Source organism: Solanum tuberosum, unplaced genomic scaffold (assembly GCF_000226075.1).
Source record: "Solanum tuberosum cultivar DM 1-3 516 R44 unplaced genomic scaffold, SolTub_3.0 scf00095, whole genome shotgun sequence".
NCBI classification, from domain to species: Eukaryota; Viridiplantae; Streptophyta; class Magnoliopsida; order Solanales; family Solanaceae; genus Solanum; species Solanum tuberosum.
The window spans coordinates 457,091-473,990 of NW_006239021.1; the positions used below are offsets into that span (position 1 = coordinate 457,091).

Consider the following 16,900-nt stretch of genomic DNA (forward strand, 5'->3'; position numbering starts at 1 on the left):
GGGGCGGGGCGGGATGGTTTTAGGGGGACAAAATAAATTGATTTTTTCAACAAAAAAGAAAATTGTAATTTAAAGTTGGAAGAGAGTTTTGGAAAATGTTTTCTTTAAGCTTTGAAGGGGCATGGTAAATATTGTGAAGGGGCATGCATCAAGCGGGTCAATCGTGTACAAGCCCAAGGCCCAATTGGAAAGAAATAGTAATGGGCCTTAGAAGCACAACTTGGCATTCTAATTCCCTCATATGCCCCAATTATAAGATAGAACTTTTGATTTGAATTTTAACATTTTCATTTTTCAGTTAGATGGCTAGCTTTGAAAATCTAACTTGTAATTTTTGACTTGTTTTTATTATTTTAACTTAAAACTAAAGGTTTATAAGCATTTTTTAAAAGTTTACCCAAACACTTCAAAACTACTTAAGAGATAATTTAAATATTCATTCCACACAAATTGTAGTAATTTAATAGAGCCTCATAAATTTTAAATCGTATAGAATATTAACAAAAATGTACATAAATCATATTATATAGTGATTATATTGGCTAAAAGTTGTACAAAAAAAAAGAAAAAAGATTGAGATGCTTTTTTAATCGTGGATCTTGTTAGATTATTGTTTCGTATAAAAATCTCGGGTCTTCCTTTCTATATATCCTTATTTTTCTAATTTTACGAGAGGGACGCACATTAAGTGATAACAAGAAGAAAAAAAAAAGTAGGCAAAAATAATCTTAAACGATAAGTTTATTAATTTCCTAAAAGGAGAACATTCAAGATCATATTTTGTGACATTCAAGAACATAATTTTTATTTTTCTCTTCATCAATATTATTAATCTAACTTGAATGTAGTTTTATTTTCTGAGTTTACATTCAATAAATACAATACGAACTAAAAATTGACATTAGACCAATAAGTGCGTCCAGGCTGCCATCCCACAGGAATGACATTAGTAGCAGTAAGTTTCTTGTTTGACCCACTTGTAAGCCTAATTGAATATGGAGCTGGCTGTGCTGAAGGATTAATATTTTTACTCCATGTTGCACCAAATACATGATTCGCTCGTATCGCTTGATTTGATCTTGCTGGTAAGAATTCGACTAAACTAAGATCACCGTCTCCATTTTGAAACTCAACATTTACTGATAAGAAATTCGGGTTTGAACCTAGGTCCACCTTGAACCCGATTTTCCAGTTATTGTAATCACATGGCACCCTGTAATATGTTATCGAACATTAAATATATAGTAACTGATAAATGTTTTTTAGTTAGTAGTACGTACGTACCTTTGGTAAGAAATTGGGATATTTCCTATATTACGTAACGCGTTAGCTTGACCGGGTTTGGCTAAAGCACCCATTGCGGTTCCACTTAAATCAAAATGAAAAGCACCTGAACAACCAGGGCATTCATCTGTAATGGTTACAGTTACTGGTCTTCCTGAGCAAGGGCCTAGATTACATAAAACCTATAATTTCACCATGTATTAGGGCAATTTATCGAACAAATATATACTGAGAGTGTGATTTGTAAACTGTAACATGTTACTTATGCTAGTTTCATTAATATTAAAAAGAAACTAAATAATAATGGGTTGATGGAAAGAATTCCACATCGGACCAGGACGAGATTTCTGGTCATGTTAATTTAGGTATTGGGCATTACTCATATACCTTAAAATTATCCCAAGTCTTATTAGGAATCTCGTTTCGATCCGATGAGGGATGCTTTTCATTAACAAAAGAGCATAATATATGTATATATGTACTATACCTGGTAGCAAGATCCACAGCCAAAGCCTTCCTTAAAAAGAGGACCATTTCCAGCAGATATAAAGGAATTAAAAGGGGGTTTTGATACAGCATCTGTAAATCCACAAGCTCCTCCATCTAATAACATGACAAAATAAATTTAAAAAAATCAATAATTAAATAATGTATGTATTTGTCAATATACAAAATTAAGTAATCACAAATTTAAATTAAAAGAAACCAATATTATTCAATTTAATTAACTAATTAATTAAAGAAAACAATGTGATCAATTAGTGCAAAACATTTTACTAGTAGAGTAGCATTATTAATTAATTACCAGATCCTGCTCCAGTTGGAGGGCCATAAAATGTTGCTACTGCTGGTTGAAAACTAGCTATAGAAGCATTGAGTGATTTAACATGTGCACAAGTGCAATATTGAAGCAAACATAGAGCTAAAAAAGTGAAAATGATAACATTATAACCCATGCTTGATTAATAATTACTAGAAAGAATTATAGTTTACTGTCCTTAATCTTTTTTAGTACTAATTTTTGCTTGGAGAAACACTATGGTATTGATGCTCTTTTTATAGTGGATAAAAATATATCTCTTACCAAAAAATTAAGGAAAATGATATCCAAAAGATTTTAATGATCCTCCATTTTATAATACAATATTATATTATATTGTACTATAACTAATTACCAAAAAAATTATAGCTCTTGATTGATATTTAGTCAGTACTTAAAGAGCTCTTCTACCAAGTTACAATTACAATAGGCAGAAGATCTTTGCAAAAATAATAGGTTGGTTCATTAAGGGAGAATTTCTTACTATTTCACATGATCAAATGTTATCTCATTCGCTGCCGTTATTATTTGATATATCTTTACCTATTAACTTCTTAAACGATCAATTATAGCATAATAATTATATTACAAATATATGGCAGCATAAACTCGTTATCAATTATCACATACAAAATGTTGACTCAATCTCAAATAGCCGATTCTAAAATATAAGAGAATCAATCATTTATATATATATATATATATATGTATTCTTTAAATACAAAAGCTTACACCATACATATACTATAAATATATATTTAATAAACTTTCTTTTCTACAAAGAATGCTTTCAATATAATATCCCATAAATTTATAATAATAATAATAGTAATAATAAAAAAAATTGGTTTGCTACAAATTATATTTATACCATAAAAATTAGAGATTATAATTATATTTTTCTGATTCTTTAAAACGGCTATATACTTCAAAATAAAATAAAATAAATCTTTCGAAGTGATTTATCAGAGGCCCATTAGCTACTTGGGCAGTTGGATGATAAACCCATTCTATCGTGTTATTAATGGGCCTGATGGACATTATTAGGATCTGGATCGGTATTCAAAGTTTAGACATGTCATTTTGTGAATTACGTAATGATAATTATTGTTAGTTCATTAGTCTGATATTTTCACCCTAAATTCCACCATAGTAGCTAATTTTCGATAAGCAAGAAAAAAAACAAGGAGATTATTTTTAATGTACTAGTGTAACATATGATACGAGAATATGAGATAAGTTATGATAATATTTTCAATATTAAAGGTAAAATTTGTCTAATTAAGTGATAGTTAAATTATGTATGATTGCATAAACATACTTGGGAGTATCTGCGATGGAATTTCGGATATCACGGTTACCAAACATGAGAACACATTTCTCGAATATCATACCAAGTATCATAAAATTAAGTGATAATTAAATCATGTAAGATTGCATAAACGTACTTGGAGTATTTGCAAAGAAAAATAACTTCCTCTCATACTCATCTAATTTCCCCATCTTATGATTTTTTTCAGATTTAAATAGCCAAACATAAAAATAAATATTTCTCGAACACCATATCAAACTTCATAAAATTAATTAGTTTAATACATAAACTAAAAATAGGATAAACATATAATTGATATTTAGTACTAATCATAGATAAGGTAGTACTAAATCACAACAAATGGCGTGGTATTAATATATTAAAAATACACAACAACCACATTTTTCTACTTTATTCTTCTACTCGATCACCTTAATTATTTTGACTTTGACAACATAACAAAGTCAACCAAATTGAAGTTGTACGTAATTTTTAAACATATACTATATAGTCTAACATTATTAACTTAGACTTTAAAATTAATAACTGATCGATAAGTTTTTCCAGGTTGCCAACCTGCCGGAATAACGCCGTTAGCCACCACAGTCTGGCCGGATTCCCCGGTAAGTTTGAGCGAAAAAGGCGCTACTAGGGAGGAGCCAGAATCGAGCTTCCACACAGCACCCCATGACTGTTGCATGGGTTGCCATGATTCTGAATCCAATGCTTGCTTCAAATCAACTCTGTTTAGGTCTCCGTCCCCGTCTTCGTACTCAACTAGAGCTGCGAAATAGTTGGAATTTGAACCTGAGTCTACGTGAAATGTCAATTTTACTCCGGGATAGTTGCACTCCACTCTGTTACATGACATAGTATGTTAAAAAATATATATATGAAGATTAATTTTTATAAAGATGTATAATATAATGTCACTCGATTATTATCTAATTACCGTTTGTATTGGACTTGAAGAACTCCAGCGTTACGTAATTGATCAGCTTGTCCAGAAATAGCCATAGCTCCAAAAGAAGTGCCACTTAAATCAAAATGTGCTGATTCTGATAGACAAGGTCCTCCAGGACACGAATCTGTTATTACAACTCTCACTGGCTTTCCTGAACATGCTTTATTTCCTGTGCACTTTACCTGATTTTAAATAAAACAATTATTTATTATATATTATTACTCACATACTATCTTATTCTTCGATTTTAGTATTATCTATTTTTTAAATTTGTTTTTCTTCAGTTAATGATTATCAATATATATAAATTAAATTATCGCACCTGATAACAAGCACCACAGCCTTTGCCTGATTTGAATAGAGAAGGGCCAGCAGCGGCTATTAGGGAGGAGAATGGTGGTTGGTCCACGGCATTAGTATACCCACAAGCTCCACCTTTGAACAACAAAATAGAATTTAAATTATATAAAAATAATAATTTTATGTTGTTAATATATTTTAACCTATTGACTATTACATACAGACAGTTTCATGTCATTGTAGATTACCTTATGTTGGTGTAAAATAATTATACACCAATAATTCACATAAGTTAAACTCGGTAAGAAAATATAGTATACATAGAATTAAAAAGAAAAGTACATATATCATTAAAATTAATATCTAAAATGATCTGCGACATTTAATGCACCAATATCTTTTTTTCTTTTTCTTTGTTGTACATTAGAGGCTACTCCCTCCGGTTGCTCCGTTTCAAATCATCTCTAGTAATTTTTAAAAATAGTTATTATAAATTATTTATCATTTTTTAGAAGTTTAAAATAAAACTAGTTATTTTTTTTTAGTAGTAATTGTTTTGGAGCACTACATACAAACAACTTAATAGATTAAATATTTAGTGAAACACAATACGATAGATAATTTGAGACGGAGACAGTAATTAACAAGTAAATTTTGGTGTGTACCATCACTTCCTGCACCACTAGGGCTTCCATACCAAGTAGCTCCGGCTGGGGACCAGTCGGAATTTGATTGAATTTTTGATACATTATTGAGACGTTTTGGGTGGAAACAAGAGCAAGAAATGGTCAAAATAGAAAAAAGTGTAAAATATGTGAAGATAGTAAAGGGCTTCAGAGCCATAAGAGTAGTACTCATTGTCAAGAATTGAAAAACAATGTCTTCTCAATTAAATTAAACAACTAGTACTATAAGCTTACTTCTTGTATTGGGATGAGTTGAATGCGTTAAAGGCTTCTATTTATAGATAAAGTTAGGATAGGACGTATGTACTGTTTAATTTTATAGTCTTTTCGGCTGAATACATGGATAACTTCTTATCTTTTGATGATAAATTTTATTTAGACATTTAAATTTTGGAAAAGTTTTATAGTGGCGGATTCAGAATTTTTATTAAGTGATGTCAATGGTTATGGTAAAAAAATATAACAAGGCTAGTAGGGCTTGAACACACAGCCTCATAGAATATTTGCAACCCCTTAACCGGTAAACTAAATCTTGAACTCGTTTCAAGGGGTGTCAATACTTGTATGTATATTTATTAAATCAAATTTTGACCACTATATACAATGTATTTTTTTCCGACGAAAGGGTGTCGCTTGACACCCCTTGACCAAGGATGGATCCGCCCCTGGTCTACGCGATTTAAGAACACACGCAAAAAACTTTTCCAAAATTTGAGTAAAAATGTTTGATAGAAACACTTTTAACACTTTATCATATGCTCAGATCATCAATGCAATGCCTAAACGGAATTTACTAACAATTTTAAGGGGTGCGGGCCTTGGTCTTTTTATCATAATATTTGTGACTACCTTTTATACTCGCTCCTTTCATTTTTAATTGTAATGAATTCCTTTTTTAGAGTCAAACTATAAGAATTATGACAAATATTTTATAATGTATTTTTTCATCATATTTATATGCAAAAAAAATGTAATTTATAGTACTTTTTCGTATAGTTTTTGAATATCTAATTTTTTTGTTTAAAATATCTAATTAATGTAATTTAATTTAACTTCAAAAATTAGTCAAATTGACTTTTAAAAAATGTAACATGACAAATAAGAATAGACGAAGGGAGTATATATATGTAATTACTCCTATATTTTATAGTATATCTAACAGTATATTTCGAATTCCCACCAGTGCAAAGTAAAAGGCCATGTGTCAGTTTTATATAATGTCTTCCTCAATTTTGTCTCAGCAAATACCCTCCCTAGGAGCTCCCACCCCTTTTGCTCCCTTGGTGATTCAAACTCGCAACCTTCGGATTGAAAGTGAGGGGTGCTTACCTTCCGAGTAACTCCCTCTCGTCATTTATATTTGGTATGAATATATGGAAGTTAGAGAATTTTATGGTATTGTAATTGGTCTGTAAAAGATGAATGAGATCCCTTTTAGAAACTGAAGTCTTTCAAATTCTTAACTAACTATTCACATCAAGAATTCAGAATCTCTTTGCAAAATTATCACTCCTTTAATGACAATAAAGATATGCCAGAATTGTTAAACATTTATCGGAATAAGTTAATTGTCATTGAATTCAATTCTGCTATAGACTTTAGAAACATTTACAAAGAGCTAGTGCTAAAATGTAACTATCAAATGCCTCTAAAATACATACTCTCTCAGTCCCCCGGTCCCAATTTACTTGTCAAATATCTCCTAATTTAATTTCCTTTTTACTTGTCATTTTTGACAAATCAAGGAAGAATTTTTTTCCTTCTTATCATACCCTCAATTTATTAATATTGAGTTATGTCTTTGAAAAATGTAGTGAGTAAATATATTTGAAACTGTATCAATTAATAGAGGTAAAATGATAAACTCACTATATCAATCATTGTTTTCTTAATAGGTGTGATAAGTCAAAATTTGACAAGTAAAAAGGAAGAAGAGAATATATATTTAGCGACAATTAAATTATTGCTGCTAAAGATCATTTTCGATGTAGTATTTATTAACAATACATAGTAACTACTTCTGTATCCTGTAATTTATGATTTAACAAAAAAAAACTACTCGTACAAATTATAAAGGGAAATCAACTCATTGTGATTTTTTCATCTTAACTATTCATTTATATCATTGACAACAATTTTCCCCAAACATATTAATTTTGTGAACAATTTATAAAAAGAACTCATTTGTGAAGGGACAAAATAGGGATAATATAATTTCGATTACATCATTGATCTTTGACAAACACACCTCCTTAGAGAGCAATATATATGTATGTTATCTTGTTAGACTATAAAGGGTAAATTTTTAGTGCATACGACACCGTATCATTTGGTTTTGAATTTTGATGGAAATTGATCTTAATTATTTGGTCTACGATATAGACATGCGCAATTGTAAATGTAAATTATTATAACTTGTCTATCAAATAAAATTTGCTATTAGAGACAAGAGTATTTTGCAGACAAAACTTCTGATTCTGCCTGATAATTAAGTCCACTTGAGGAAGAAAACGAAATGTCTTGTAATTCTCATGTGAAATTCAAATACTCTCTCCGCCTCATGTTAGTTGTCAAAATTATTAAAAATATTTATATGAGAATGCTTATCATTTTACCGTAAGTATTTATTTAGAAAAGATATAAAAGGGTAAATTAGTAAAAATATATTATTTTTTATTTATGAATTTTTAAAAGGTGAACTGTAAAAAAAAAAACGTGACAAGCAATATGAGACAGTAGGGAGTATTATTCTGGCCTCTTCAATTGCTACAATTTATGCTGCTGCTTGCACAAGCATATAACATATTAGTGACAGGAAATTTAGCACGATTAAAGTGTATTCGGCAGAAATCAACTTAAGGTAATCGTATTATGTTATTCCAAATTTGCCCCTTCTCAAATAGGTTCTTTTAAGATTTTTCCAAAATAATAATAATAATAATAATAATAATAATACATAATTATATCTTAAGGAAATTTATTAGAATCTTATTTATCGCAATCACAGGATTTCACTTAGATGCAATAAAATGGTTTGTGCTTAGGTTGCCACTTACCAGCAGGACGCCCTATTTGTGGGGTAATTTTTTGATTTGCCAATGATATTTACATTAAGTTAATATATACCTGACGTGTTTATCGAAATTTTTTTTTTTTTTTTTTTTATTATCATGCATTTTCACATCATTTAATCACTTAATTATAGTAAATTTATATAATTTGGTGCAAGTATCCAATGAAGTTTAACTTAACTTATAAAAATAAATCCTCCGTCAATTATACGAGTACATTTATCTTTATTTGTTTACTTTAGAAGATGAAGGTCTTTAGGTATTTCATTGAAGTCCACAATAAAGTTTGGCAGAAGGTATTATTGTTCATTAGAAACAAACATTCCCAATATATACAAGAAAGTCATACTATATAACTTATAGGTCTTTTCCACTTTAGAATAAATTTCCCTTTCAAAAATTCCATGTCTTGACTTCGCTTAATCTATGGCACGGCCAGCGCGCTATTTTTCTGAAAGGAAATTATTAAGGCATTTGAATATTAAAAAGTTTATTCGTAAATGATGTTTATAGGATCTATTTGAAAATATTTTTTTTTATTTTCATAAGATCAGAATAAAGCAGCATGTACACCATCATTTTCAAACTTCATTTATGATATTGTGTAAATGATATTTATATCACATTAATAAATGTATTACATTTGTTTTTAAATAATACATTTTTAACAATATTTATATCACACTTGTACATTTTCAGTATCATGATAGTGTGATGGAAGAAAATTATCCTTATCATATTCTTATATGAAGTAAATAAATGCAAGACGTATGCAATATGTTACTATATGTACTTGTATCACAAAACCAGTGTAAATATACATTATTCTCATTTTAAGTAGTGTATTATATGGTTATATAGGTAAATGAAAAGGTGATCAGTTAAATACTCTCTTCGATCAAAAAAAATATATTACATATATAATTAAAATAAAATATTTTTAGATAGACCCATATATCAAGGAGATAGGGTTTAACTTTGTTCAAAATTTTCAAAGAGGGAATTGGAAAATTAGGGAAAGTAATAGAATCAATAGAGATAACAGGAGGAAATAGGGCGTTAACTGAGCCGTTAATGGTGGTTATATTGGCCGTTAGCCATTGAATCTGACGGTTACACATTTTGGAATTATTCCTAACTTCCCACGTGGCTGTCGCACTCAATACCGGAATACGTGGCGAAAGATTTGGAGTTATTCAACTTTTGTCCCTATATTTCCTCAACACTCCAAATTTTCTCCATATTCATTTTTCACGTTGATGCAATCTGATGGATTCTTTTTAATATTTTACAAATTAGTTCACTTATTTTATTCAACTATGATAATGAACTTTGTCAATTGTCTATATATATATTCTTGTTTAAAACTTTAATTATAATGATAATATTCATTTTCTCATTTTCACTGCATGTTACACCTATTATTATTATTATGTTATGATAGCAAGTAATCCTTGAAAGATGATTAATTAATCATAAAAGAGAAAAATACTTGAGAGATATAAACATTTAATGTGATACGACCAGTCGACATACATCTATAAATCATAGGTAAATATGAATAATTCATTATATAAAAAATAGTATAAAATATTGAGAGAAATAACCTTATTAAATTCAATCATAAAATAAATAGGTAACTCTCCCTAAACAAGTCTCAAGCCCCTTAGCCAACTACATTGTGGGTATTGCAAAGTGAAATGGAAAAAGCCTCTAGAAATCCAAACCTTCTCCTCTATAGATTTAGCAAAATCTAAGAAAATCAAAACAAATACTTAACATGCTACTCCCTCTGTTTCAAAAAGAGTGGTCTAGTTTGACTTGACACGGAGTTTCAGAAAGTAAAGAAGATTTTTGAATCTTGTGATCCTAAATTAAAGTTATATCAAATGTATAAAATTACCCTTTAATCTTGTGGCCTTAAACATGCCACGTGGAAAACTGAAATTAAAATGTTACCAAAAAAGGAAAGAGATCATTCTTTTTGAAACAGATTAAAAAGGAAATGAGATCATTCTTTTTTAAATAAATGGAGTATTATTTAGAGAGTCAAATGAAATTTTATATGACCTTTTTGTTTTTCAAGTACTTCTTTAACATTTTAAATTGTTAACTATCATGACTTATAATACTTTTATATAGTTATTAGACATCTAAAAAAACAAAATTAAAAAAAAATACAATTTATGTTTAGATTCATATGAAAGTAGTCACTTTTGGCCTCGAACTCCAAACTATATCATACCAAATAAATTTTTATTTTTATTTTCTGTCTTATATAACTAACGCTAATTGTAGTGTATGATTTGGGTTCATCAACTCGTGTGAAATAAATAGAAGTTTTACATAATCTATAGTATCAATGGCCGGTGTGAGACACATCGTAAAATTTTTCCAACGCAAAGAATAAAAAAATGATGTAAATGAATTTTCCCTAAAATTTCGGGTAATTTTTCCAAATGGTCGGAACAGAAGATCATGTTAACATTGAAATATTTGGATAAAAAAACCCAGAAAATTAATGTCTCCACATGAAATGTCAACTATTATGACAAAATTTCGCTAATCCATCCGTAATCCCTGACTAATTCAACTTAACTATTTTAATTTTGACCTTTCAAAAACCTAAACAATGATATTAGTAGTCCTAATATTGAATGTTTTATTAACTTGAATGATATTTAAAGTGCTAAATTGAATTACTCTATGAGAGATGCATGGTACCAAAGGATATATATATTAAATGTCAAGTTACTACTATGAGGTATATGTTTGCAAATGCTTATGTATATGTCATTTTAAACCTATATACTTTATGTAGTGTTCCATGTACGTGCACACATTATTTTATAACGTAGAATATTAATATTCACTATAATGATATGTTACTTAATTATTGATATAGTTTCAAAAAAAGGAATGATCGAGTACTTAAATTTCCATCAAAACTTCATCTGCTAATGGTAAGTATTATTTAGCAAAAAGTAGAATACTCGATGCGCTATAATAAACATTGATTTAATTCGTAACAAACAACAACTAAGTACTAGTAACTCAAAACTCTGATAAAGTTAAATGTCAACCAAATATAAAATTATAGGTCAGGTGTAAAATATCATTACAACAAAAATAACTTTTAGCGGCAATACATAGACACATTAATAAAGAGTGCTAAGTCTTACCGGCATTAGTCAAGTGTCATTAGATCCAATGTCGCTAAAGGCTTTAGGGACATATACAAAAAATGTTAATTGCCGCTAAAAATCATTTTTATGTAGTGTATGATTTTCGTTTCCTTGGATGACATACCTATGATCGAATTATGAAGTAAGTTTATCAATCTTTTGGTGAAAAAATAAAATTGGCTCGAGAATATGTTAAACTTTATGCTGCATAAATTAATTCGAAAGACAAAGAAGTGATTAAAGTCTAAGTAAGAAGATTAAGAAGTGCAAGAAAGCACATGGTTGTCACTGTTAGACGTCAGTTTATCATTAATTGATACTAATAAAAGAAAAAATTTCAAGTGAGACAAAAAGAAAGATTGTGCGCATTGGATTTGGGATCTGAAAACAAAACAATTTGTCATATTCCAGAAAAATTATTGAGTAGGTTAATTTCTTGTCTCTTTAATTAACTTTTAATTCACATTTTCCATTTTGCCTGTCTGTCTTTTTTATAATAAAAATAAGTAAAAATTAGGCAAATGACATAGTATAAGAAAGAAATTACTTCCTTTCCCTACTCTTTCATTAATTACCAAAAATCCCTTTTTTTTAGTGTTTTTTCGGATACATAATATAGCAGCGGATATTTTAATTAATAGTGCGGATACTTTAATTAATAACGGGATACTTTAATTTATAACGGGCGGATACTTAAATTAATGGGCGGATGCATAATATAGCAGCACGGATACTTTAATTAATAACGGGCGGATACTTTATCTAATTAAGTATCCGGTTAAGTTGAATTGGGGGGAAATAAGGGATTTTTGTATTTTAGTAAAAGAGTAGGGAAATATTGAGAATAGGTAAAGAAGTGTTGTGTATTTAAGTAATTTTTCCTAAAAATATATATATTATATATTTTCAATTGCTTGAGTTCTCCAAATTATGATGTAATGATATCCGCTTAAAGTTGCAACGTTATGCCTAAGGTAAATAAATATGAAATATTTGTTAAATTAAGATCACGTAGCCGATTCAGCTATACCTTAAAACCGATCAAGCATAGTTGATTGATTAAGGATATAAGTAAATAAGATGACATACTTTAATTGGTTAACTTAATTACTACGTAATGTATAAATGCACAATGCGCAAAAGTTTTTTCAAACTTTGAATCAAAAGTGTCTAATATAAATGTTTTATCATGTGTTTAAGTGCTCAATTGAAATAACCATAGTCGAATGTGCAAATGGAATTTACCAGAAAAAAATATCACACAATCATACACATTAATCTCAATAAGCCATAAAACCTCATTCTAGTTCCAATTGATGATGATGTATATAATTAAAGGATGAGACATGTAATTATATGTAATGAACATGTACAGGCACACACACAAACCTTTATAAAAGATAAGTCAGAAGTGCTTAATAAGAATACTTTTTTATGTGTAAAATATTTAATTGAAACAAATAGTAGTTTGAGATTTCGAATTTACTAACATTTTAAAGGGCTTAGTTGAGCCAAAATAAATTTTAGGTTTAGCAAACATAAAAATCATATTTGTATGCTATAGCTATAGCTATAGTTTGCATAATTGCACTCCATAGAAAACTTTATGTTTGCTATGGCTATTAATATGTATATTTCAGTATACTTATACAAAAGAATCAATTGTATAAGTATATATTTCTAATCTGTATACAAATATATACATTTTTGTATAATCTGTGTTTGTATAAAGAGAGAAAGAAAGAAAGGCAAAAGAGAACTGGGCAAAGAAAGATTTGTATTGTATAATTATAAGTGTATAGGACGAAAAGATATGTATTTGTATTTGTATATACAGTTTTCTCTCGCTTTATACAAACACAAACACAATTTATACATTTGTGTTGTGTTTGGATAAAGTGAGAGAGGCGAGAGAGAGAGAGAGAGTGGCGAGCGAGATATCTGGGGAGAGAGGCGAATGACAAAGTATTTGCTACGGATTAGAATTAAATGAAATCGTGGTTATAGCATTTAATTTTAATTAATAGTTTGCTATTTCATACAATTTTCCCAATTAAATAATCTCTGGTAGAGGTTTCTCATTTTGTGGGCCGAATATTGCTGTTGTGGGCCGGCCACAAAAATCTCTTATGATAGACTGAACACACTAACCCAAATCGTTTGTTAATTGATTGGATGTCTAAGGGGAGGGGTCAACAATTATAGCGCGAGCATAGTTGTTTTCGAAAATTAACAAATTTTAATTGATTTGGTGTTTAAATTTTGTGTACTAACGATATATATTTTTTACATTATTATATTAAGCTCCCCTTCAATAATAATCAGTAATTGTTCATCATAAGCTTGATACGGTGACCTGATTAACAGAGTAATAAACTAAAATATTATAACTAGTCAAATTAAGCTGATGGTATACTGTTAAACATCTTTACACAATTAGTACATATAACTTAAATCATTTTGGAAGCGAATAATCAATTAAAAAACCAAAACCCACTGAGGCGAAACATTTTTGGGCCTAATATTTTCCATCAATTTGGGCTTATTGTATTGGAACACTTCTGGGTAAACCATAAACGTTTCTATTACCTTTACGGTTTTAACTCATGGTTGTCCACTATTGACCTAGTACGGGGATTAAGAAGCAGCAAATGATAGGGGTAATATCAAATTATCCTTATTAAATATAAGTTATTTAAACATTGAAAAATGAATAATATTTAATAGCAAGGATAAAATAGATACAAAATGATAAATTATTTATTGATTTTATAAATTAGACAAATATTATTAGACATATCATATAATGGACAAGTAAGATGGAAAGAGAGACTATGTGGTTTAAAAAAAATAGAGTTCCAAATTTACATTAAACTACAATAAAGCATAAGAATACATACTTATTAGTAATACCAAGAGATAAAAACTAATTCTTCATTTTTGGTATCATATTGTGTGAATTATATTTATAATATATTCTGACCAAAATAAAAATAAAAATATAATATATCTAGAGCTGTCAATATGGGCCGTCCCACTCCCATTCATTCGGGCTAATCCATACATGCTTTGAAATTTGACGGGCCAGGAGGGCTAGCCCATTTTTTGTGTAGGCCAAAAAATGATCGGCCAGCCCATAAGTATGTGGGCTACGGGCTTTGCCGGGCCAACCCACTTTTCCTAAAAGTATATTTTTTTTATAATTTTTTAAATTAAATTATAATTTAAAAATATTATCATAAATATCGACAAGACAATATTACATGGTGTTAGTGTTACTACTTGTTAATCAAATACACAAATAAAATTATCTTTATAATATTTATTAAGTTTGATTTCAAGTAAAAGCATAAATAGCTAGATAAAAATATTAACCTAATTGTTTTCCAATGATCATAATAAAACACAAAAACTATGACAATATTTCATAGGCTATGGTCTATGTAGTGATTCCCTAGAAATTTGTATTTTATGTAGTACATATTTTATAAACATAATTTGTATTTAAATTGTAATATTTCAAACTTTAAACAAATTTTGAGTTTAGACTCTTGTTATTTTTAATACTCTATTTTTTTATTTTTTTTATTAATTTTTATTTGGCCCACGGGTCGGTCCTATCCATATTTCTCAAGCCCCACAAATAGAGCAGACTTATTCAGGCCGGGTTAAAAAACATTTTTCTTAAATGAGCTACAAAAATTGTTGCCCAGCTTTATCAAATCATGGGTTAGGCCAGGCAGGCCCAACGGGCCTAGCCCATATTGACGGCTCTATATATATCTCTGCATAATAGTCTCTGACTGATCAACCCAATCTTTTAATCCTCTGTCTGTGTTGTATTTTGTATCCGCTTAATTAAAAGTATCAACAACAGTGTTTGTTTTAGAAGTTCATCGCACGCCCTTGTGTGTGTGTTTTTTCCACTAGAAGGTTTATCAGAAACAATTGCTCTAATCTAAGGTAAAACTAATGATTGTGTACAGTCTATCCTCCTTGGACCTAACTTGTCGAACGATAGTGTGTTAGTGAAAAAACTTACAAGATAACAAAAAATACAAGATTACAATTGAAAATAAAAATGAAGAAATAAATATGTTCAGGCTAAGGCGCGGATATCTCGCTCTCTTTAAGGAGATTCAAGCCTACTGCAGCAAATGTTCTTCACTGGTCCAGCAGTAGTCCTTTCGACTTGTCCCTTCCAGGATACGTACAACAACCTTCACAAAGTATAACTCAACAAAACTCTGGACAAGAGTTGAGTCCAAAGCTCCACAAAAGAAACACTTTCCTTCAACTAATAAGAACTCTCTTTTTGACAAACCTTATGCACTCTATATTTTCTTCTCACTAAACCAAATGAAGATCACCACTATTTATACTAGAAGAAGTCTTCCTAGCAATGAATAGGAAGATAATGGTGTAGTAAATAGTGAAGACAATGGTCTTAGGAGTTACATAAGTTACAAAGATAATGGAGGAATTAAGAATGGAATAATGAGAGGGGTAACCAATGCCTCTAACGTGCATTGGCACAACGGAACTTTCCAGCGTTCACAGAAACGTTCATCACAAAGGCTAATGCAATAATGCCTTTGGTTATTAATTATCCACTAAGGCACAAATGTTTATCCATTGCAAGCAATGATCCAGTAGATGCTCCAACGAATAGACAAACAAAAATTGTTAATGTGGCCATTCCAAGGTAGAATATAATATAATATTAAAATGTTGACCAACATAGTGAGTATAGTATTGTTGTTGTTGTATTGCCGGTCCATGTAGAAACTAGGGGAAATTTCACACAGGACAAAAAAAAAGAAGACAAAAAACAAACCAAAATAGAATTATTTAGCATTTCATGACATGATCCAATGCATGGTCTATTATTAATTATAGTTAAATATATTATGCCAATTCCAAAACATCAAAAGACAAAATCCTTATGATGTTAACCCAGTCTTCTTTCCACTAAACGATAACATCAAATAAAATGGAGAAAACATAAGTAGACTTTGAAATCTCCTTTTATTATTTCAGAAAAGACAAAATTTTGAAGCTACTTAGACATTTCCTCTTAAATATTCATATTTTAGAATTCAAGAACATATTATACATGCTAACTGCCAAAAGAGAACATTGTTAATTATCACAATTAACCTAAAAAAAATGTAAGTAGCAATTAGGTGAGAAGATGACAAGCTGAGTTGGTTTAGGAATAATTAAATAATATAAAGTTGAAAATGATTAATTATATGTACATACATAGTCATATACA

General features: G+C 29.4%; 2 protein-coding genes across 2 annotated transcripts; both read right to left on the reverse strand.

The window, feature by feature from the left end:
• Window positions 1-888: 888 nt before the first annotated feature.
• On the reverse strand, window positions 889-2,240 carry LOC102583400 (putative expansin-B14). The gene is made up of 4 exons (XM_006347940.1): window positions 2,090-2,240; window positions 1,772-1,887; window positions 1,285-1,466; window positions 889-1,213 (listed from the first exon to the last, which is right to left on the reverse strand). Exons 1-4 carry the CDS (start codon window positions 2,238-2,240, stop codon window positions 889-891), a joined length of 774 nt encoding a protein of 257 aa, XP_006348002.1.
• Window positions 2,241-3,728: 1,488 nt separating this feature from the next.
• On the reverse strand, window positions 3,729-5,596 carry EXPB1 (beta expansin 1 precursor). The gene is made up of 4 exons (NM_001288462.1): window positions 5,346-5,596; window positions 4,703-4,815; window positions 4,369-4,562; window positions 3,729-4,273 (listed from the first exon to the last, which is right to left on the reverse strand). Exons 1-4 carry the CDS (start codon window positions 5,536-5,538, stop codon window positions 3,943-3,945), a joined length of 831 nt encoding a protein of 276 aa, NP_001275391.1. The 5' UTR covers window positions 5,539-5,596; the 3' UTR covers window positions 3,729-3,942.
• Between the last annotated feature and the right edge of the window lie 11,304 nt (window positions 5,597-16,900).

Excerpts from the sequence above, each read along its gene's own strand:
- LOC102583400 (XM_006347940.1), bottom strand. The coding sequence starts at position 2,240 with ATGGGTTATAATGTTATCATTTTCACTTTTTTAGCTCTATGTTTGCTT. Across the intron at positions 1,888-2,089 it reads TCCAACTGGAGCAGGATCTG|ATGGAGGAGCTTGTGGATTT; the intron begins GTAATTAATTAA and ends TCATGTTATTAG. Across the intron at positions 1,467-1,771 it reads GCTGTGGATCTTGCTACCAG|GTTTTATGTAATCTAGGCCC; the intron begins GTATAGTACATA and ends GTGAAATTATAG.
- EXPB1 (NM_001288462.1), bottom strand. The coding sequence starts at position 5,538 with ATGAGTACTACTCTTATGGCTCTGAAGCCCTTTACTATCTTCACATAT. Across the intron at positions 4,563-4,702 it reads GCTGTGGTGCTTGTTATCAG|GTAAAGTGCACAGGAAATAA; the intron begins GTGCGATAATTT and ends ATTTAAAATCAG. Across the intron at positions 4,274-4,368 it reads CTTCAAGTCCAATACAAACG|AGTGGAGTGCAACTATCCCG; the intron begins GTAATTAGATAA and ends GTCATGTAACAG.